Source organism: Gekko japonicus, unplaced genomic scaffold (genome assembly GCF_001447785.1).
Source record: "Gekko japonicus isolate JY-2015 unplaced genomic scaffold, Gekko_japonicus_V1.1 scaffold779, whole genome shotgun sequence".
In the NCBI taxonomy this organism is placed as follows: domain Eukaryota; kingdom Metazoa; phylum Chordata; class Lepidosauria; order Squamata; family Gekkonidae; genus Gekko; species Gekko japonicus.
Window position 1 is genome coordinate 517,862 of NW_015174296.1, and position 6,862 is coordinate 524,723.

A 6,862-nucleotide genomic window follows, 5' to 3' on the forward strand; every position below is an offset into this window, starting at 1 on the left:
CCTCCTCCTGCTCTCAGACTCCTCCGTCTTCCATCACAACATACCACAATTGAAACCGACAGCATGGCAGGTAACGTCACAGGCTTCTCCTCCCGTGTAGTTAACGTCCTTCTGAATTCAAGGAAACCCACTACACGGAAGTCCTATACTTATAAATGGAAGAAGTTCTGCTCTTTCCTCGGTGAGGATGCCACTCGAGCCTCCTCAGTTGGCCTCGACAGAGTTTTTCATTTCCTCCTCTCCTTAGCTGACTCGGGACTTTCCAGCTCTTCGTTGAAAGTTTATTTGGCCGCTCTTTCGGCCTACCATGTTCCAGTTGAAGGATGTACTTTGTTTTCACATCGGCTTTCGAAACGGTTTTTAAAAGGTTTGCTTCACCTTTACCCTCCTGTTAAAACTCCAGTTACTCCATGGGACCTTCCTCTAGTTCTACGCCAGCTGATGAGGAAGCCCTTCAAGCCACTTGCAACATGCGAGCTCAGACTCCTGGCTTGGTAAACGGCCTTTTTAATTGCCATCACCTCGGCTAGGTGAGTGGGAGAGATACTGGCTTTCTGCCATGACACACCCTACCTGTCGTTTTTGCCAGATGGAGTACGACTAGTACCGGACATTTCCTTCCTGTCGAAGGTGGTGTCAGAGTTCCACCTGCAGGCTGAGGTCTTCCTCCCAGACTTCTTTCCAAACCCTACGTCAGCGGAGGACAGACTACTACACACTCTAGATGTCAAGCGTGCTCTTTTGTTCCATCTCCAAAGAACGGATCCAACCAGACAAGACCCACAACTTTTCATCTCGTACGCTTTGGCACGGCTAGGCAGTCGTATCATGGCTCAGTGCCTCTCGAAGTGGATTGTAGGTCTCATCCAACTCTGTTACCTACTCACCAAGCAGCCATTGCCTGGTCCTATCAGGGCTCATTCCACCAGGGCTGTCGCGACTTCCACTGCCTTCCTCCAAGGAGTACCACTACCGGACATTTGTAAAGCCGCTACCTGGGCCATGCCTAACACCTTCACCAGGCACTAGGCCCTAGACGTCCATACGAACACCGGTACCAACATGGGACGTCACATTCTGTCTTCAGCTACACAGTAAAAGACCTGCCAGCACCCACCTCCAGGTAGGCTACTGCTCGGTAATCTCCCATGGGTGTAAAGCACAGAGACCATGTCGAAGATAAGCAGGTTGCTTACTAGTAACTGGTGATCTTTGAGTGGTCATCTGTGCATTCACACCACCCACCTTCCTTCCCCGCTGCTGTCAGCTTCTACATTTTCGAATGGGGGTTGATTTGCGGCGGTACTTTGAAGGAACTGGTGGGATGTCCGCGCCCACCCCTCTGAGCATACACGATGGGGTTCCTGCGCATGCCCGGAGGGACTGGGCATTAAAATCCATTAAAAAAGAGCTTGCTATAGCACCAATTGATCCAGCGTGTGCGCACTGAATCCCATGGGTGTGAATGCACAGATGACCACTCGAAGATCACCAGTTACTGGTAAGCAACCTGCTTTTTTAAGTTCTTCTCCTTGAAATCAAAGGACTTAACTTTGGCCAGACTAAACCCATTGTATTTTTATATATATACTATAAGAGGCATTCTTCTGTGTTGCTTATGTCCAGGTACCGTTGATCCTCCACCTCCTGATATTTAAAAGCTGCAACATGGAAAACCAAAAAGGGGGGAAACAATACTTGCACAATGTTGGTGATTCTTGAAGAAATGAAGCACTTCAGACAAAACTGGAAGGACCTGCTGTCACCACCTGTTGCAGTATATGTTTCTTTGTGAAAAACAAGTTAGTTTTCAAAGGCTTTTCATTTCTGTCTGAATCAATGAGTTTTTCTGTATAAAAAATAATGTATGTAGTATATATTGTATATATTCAGGTTAAGGGTGATTGTTTCTAAAATATGAAGAGCAAAGAGGTTTACATCTGTAATTTTAAGGAACTGATCAGACAAACTGCACAACTTTTTTCTCATCTTTGCTCACACACACACACAGCAAAACCAAAATGGCCTAATAGATTGCTTTGTACTGCAGGAGCTGCTGGGAAAGAAACAGACAGTGAATAGAAAAAGACACAACTTTGTTCTTAGCTGTAACAGAGGCTGGCACAAAGGAAGGTAACCCCTTTCATTGCCATGCCACGTTAATATGGCCAATTAGGAAGGTCCACGTTTCTACTTCCTGTAGGATCCCTACCCGTGAGCATACCAGATTATTTTTGAGACACCTAAGTGCTATATAACTCATGGAAATGCCAATTAGAAAGGTGTATTTCATTCATTTCAGTTCCCAGAAAATCTATACTCACTCCAGTAGTGACCAACAGCATGCAACAGTAATCAGAAATGGCCAGACCAGTACATGTAACTTCCTTCCAACCAGACAAGACTAAGGAAGAAAATAAAAGAAAGTCATGCATCTCCAGGACCAGTGGCTACACAGGGAAACATTTTCCTTCAATGTGCATGCCCACTTCACCCAAGTTTGATGTCCTAACACTCAATGATGGTCTGTTTCTCATCTCTCCCCCCCCCCCATAGCAACTTGATAGGGAATAAGAACTTTTGCTTTGACCCCACTTCACAGAGTCATGCTGACTTCAGATGGAGTCAGATGTAAGATTTTAACTTTTTGCCAGATTCTCCTGCCTTGATACAGCTTTACAAATGGTTTCTGCAAATGTTACCTCCTCTCTTCTGTTCTGAGGCAGCTGGAAGAGAACACATTACAGCAATACTGGTAGTGCTTAGTCAGCTAAAAGTCTGTTGTCCAAAGTTCAAGTATTCATAAGTTATGAGCAATTCTTAATGTCCTGGCCCACTCACAGTGCAATCCTATGCAAAATCCTATGCGAGCCCATTGATTGCAATGAGCTTAGACTGGAGAAATTTTGCACAGGATTGCATTGTCACCTTTGACATGGGAGCATCTCTTATTTAGATACATTTCCAAAGAGAACATTGCCTGCTGTTTAAACATTTTTGCATTTTAAGTATGCTGGGAAGAGTTATGGGTAGCGTGTTCATGAATGTCCATGCTCTTTGTATGTTTACATCAGATCTCAACATTCAAATATACTTTGGTTGTTAATATCTGTGTTTTTTTATTTGGGTTCTTGTCCTAAACTCAAGATATTTACTGTTTATGTATTTCCTAAGGTTTTCTGTTCGTTGAAAAGATGCTTTCTCTACAGGTTTCTGCAGAATATTGCTTAACAGAACAATCCACATTTGGATAAATGGACTTTATAAGGAAAAAGGAAACAGCTGGTCTGTTAACATTTCATGCTTGTTAACTTTATATATTTGCAAATGCTACTACTTTTCATATTTTAAAATTAAAGGAAATTACAGTATTACCAAATTCAAATTCACTGAACATTTGGGCATTAGTCCATTATTGTTCTTTTAGTGTGTGTTTTCAGACACTGGTTAAAGACAGTTGAACATTTTCCACTGATGACAAAATATTTAGCAGCTCAATTTTTTTAAGTGTTTAGGTTTGCCAGTCATCACCTAGAGATAAATTGTCCTAAAGCTTCCTTTATGACCTGATGACTTGTCGAATACTTACTGTTCTCTCAAATACATTTCTGATCATTACTGCAACTGATATTTAAAAATGACTCACTACCAGCAATATTTTCTGTTAAATTTTAGGAGTCCTAGCTTCAAGTGAAATCACTAAGAATACAGGCTCTTTCTTGTTTTCGTCCAGCAATTCCCTTCAGAGGTGTAATTGCTGGCTAAACTTGCCACAGTCTTGCTGACTTTCAGTTGGTCATATCAAAAATTCTTAAGTCCTATTTAAGATACCAAATATATAATGAGTTCCTAGCTTGTCACTGCAAATATTTCATTTTCTATAGTGTAGCTTTGTAATACGGACAATGTTTGTCTTGCTGACCTCTGAATGTACATGTCATGTTTATTGTTTTTTATCAGAAAATGCTGCATTTTAAATGTGCATATCATTCCAGTCAACCAAAGCTTTTGCATAAAAGTTTGATGTGCTCTTAAATAAAAAAGAGTCAATAGCATCTACTTTGGGATCTACTTTGCTTACTCCTGAATATAGTAGTCTTTATTCATACCTGTAGTAATATAGTGAAAAAATAATGCCATAAAACATTTATCTTAAATTCATAAGAAATCAGGGTAGGTACAAGCAGGGGACCCGTAAGGACTTATCTGCCTTCATCTTCAGTTTCCTCTGCTTCCTTCCCTCTGTCAGCCTCTCCCTGGGAACAACTCTACATAGTTCTAGCTCCAGGGCTGGGCCCAGTTGCATGGTGCCAGCTGTTGGGCTGGGCCCAGTTATGCAGTGGGGAAACCACAAGAGCTTGTGGGGAGCACCTCACTTTCCCCTCAATCCACCTCCCCACACTATTTCCTCTTTTTTTCCTCCTCTCACCAGCCTACATATCCTCACCTCTCCCTGCTTCATTTTTTTCCTTCTCACCAACCTTTTATCTGCCCCTCATCCTGAGATATATTTATTATTTATTTAATTTATACCCTGCCTTTCTCCACAATGGGGACCCAACACAGCTTACATCATTCTCCTCTCTGTTTTATCCATCTTGTGAGGAAGCCTACGCTGAGAGTGTGTAACTGATCCAAGGCCACTCAATGAGCTTCTGTGGCAGAGTGGGGATTCAAATGGGGGTCTCCCACATCCTAGTCTGAAACTCTGTATCACACTGACTTTTGTGAGGTGGCTGCTGTTGAACAGTAGGAAGCCGCCTAGGGGGAGATGGAACCAGAGAAAAAGGATGAAAAGCCTACAGTGCTGCCATTTCTGCTGACAAAATGTGACAGGAGGGAACTGGAAGCTCCTCCACAGTGCTGCCATTTCTGCTGACAAAATGGGACAGGAGGGAACTGGAAGCTCTCCTCCCTCACAGTTCTGATTGAACAAGTACTGTTTAAGGTGAGTTCCCCCAATGTCTGTCTGTCTATGAGTCTGGTTGCACCCTTGCAACCTGGCACATGTTGAGTGCATCATGTATTTCAAGCCCCCAGGTGGCACTGCTGTGGAAATATATGGCTGCCACAGAATGTGTCACACATGATTTCTTTCTTAAACCAGATACAGGAAAAAAGTAGACCTTTGTGCACTGAAATGTGAAATAAATAATAACCTTCCCAGGGAAATAGAAATAAAATACATCTCTGTGTGTACATAACATTGGAATCTGCTGCCATTAGTGGCTTCCCAACTTGTGGACAAAGGGTTGCATATAGGAACAGTGTTGGATATGAAGCACCCTGTGTTTGTGCTTCTACTGATTTTGGACCACATCTTGTTGAGTAGTTTGAAAGGCAGTACAGCAGGTGGTGTAAGAACCTGACTGAAATTTTTCTCCATTAAGAACCTAGAAGGTTAAATGAATCCAAATTAAAGGGCTCGATTCAGATTAAAATCATACAGAAATCTCAAACAAAGACCTAATGTGACCTTGACCAAACGTGTTTTGGCCTTATGGCCTACTTCAGTGGCCAAGCATAGGTATTACACATTAGGTCCAGACAATGCATATGTAATAGCTATGCTTGACCACTGAAGAAGGCCATAAGGCTGAAACACATTTAGTCAGGGTCGCATTAGGTCTTTGTTTGAGATTTCTGCAGGTGCACTCTGAAAGGGGATTTCCTTGACATCATCAAATGTGAGGAATGAATAAAAATGGAGTGATGTTATAGATGGTTCACACTATGCTATGCTAATGGCCAAAATAGAAACAGACAATATGAATCCAGTGGCACCTTTAAGATCAACAAAGTTTTGTTCAAGGTATGAGCTTTCATGTGCACGCACACTTCTTCAGATACAATTAAATGAAATTTACCAGTCCAAACATGAATAACAAGCTAAATTTACATGGTCACCATTTGTGTGGATTTAATTTCGGGGGAGAACATGGTGAAGCAAATCTATCAAAATTGGAGACTGATGTGTAAATGTATCTTTAATTGTGGAAAGCTGAGAGTAATTGACTGAGACCATGTTGTTACATCCATCTCCTCTCTAGCTTGGAGGTGACCCCTCCATGGAGGAAGGGGTTGTTTTACGCTTTACCCCCAATTCCTTTACTAAGTAAGGTTCTGGGCAGAATCAGATCCCAGAGGACATTCCATCTTGGTGGCTCCTTGGTGGCTACATCAGATTTGGTTCTCTGAGCTCATGACTGTGTCTCAGGGACTCTACACTCATTTTCCCCTGCAGTCAGATCTGCTGCACAGCAATTCACTGTGGCACCATCATATCATGAGGCTGTGCTTAACTGCTTGGCTTCTAAATCTATCCATGTGAGTTTTTCCCAACTAGTGTTATAAGTTCTGTTACATGCTCATAGGTGTTCTACCCACATTTCACACACCTATAATGGGAGAAGTTTGCCTCCTGGTTGAGGAGGAAAGGCCCTCATCTGACTACCTGCTCTCTCTGAAGGACTCAGGTTTGGCACCTTCCTCTGTGAAAGTGCATTTGGCTGCCATCTCAGCATTTCATAGATGGTGGCAATGTTTTCCCCACTATACTTCTAAGCAATTTCTTAAGGGTCTGTATAACTTCTACCCTCCTAGAAGTCCTATTGTCCCACAGTGGCGCCTTTTAGTCTCAATTGATGTTCTCACTGTCCACTTGCCTGATTGCTTTATTTTTCCTAAACTTTGTTTTCTGGTCTCCATAACTTCAGCTAAGAGGGATCAGAGAGTTGGTGGCTCTTAGGTCTGATCTACCTTTTCTCCAGTTCTTCCCTGGGAATGTTATGTTGATGCCTAGCCTCCAGTTTCTCTCTAAAGTTGCCTCCAGGTTCCTGCTTGCCCAAGTTGTTACACTCCT

General features: G+C 42.6%; 1 protein-coding gene across 1 annotated transcript in view; it reads left to right on the forward strand.

The window, feature by feature from the left end:
* Nucleotides 1-2,977, forward strand: part of PPIP5K2 (diphosphoinositol pentakisphosphate kinase 2) — a 108,942-nt gene extending 105,965 nt beyond the window's left edge. Inside the window, exon 31 of the mRNA XM_015424083.1 lies at nucleotides 1,627-2,977. Within this exon, the coding sequence (XP_015279569.1) occupies nucleotides 1,627-1,658 (32 nt within the window). The 3' untranslated portion in view covers nucleotides 1,659-2,977. The remainder of the gene's footprint in view (nucleotides 1-1,626) is intronic.
* The last annotated feature ends 3,885 nt before the right edge of the window (nucleotides 2,978-6,862 follow it).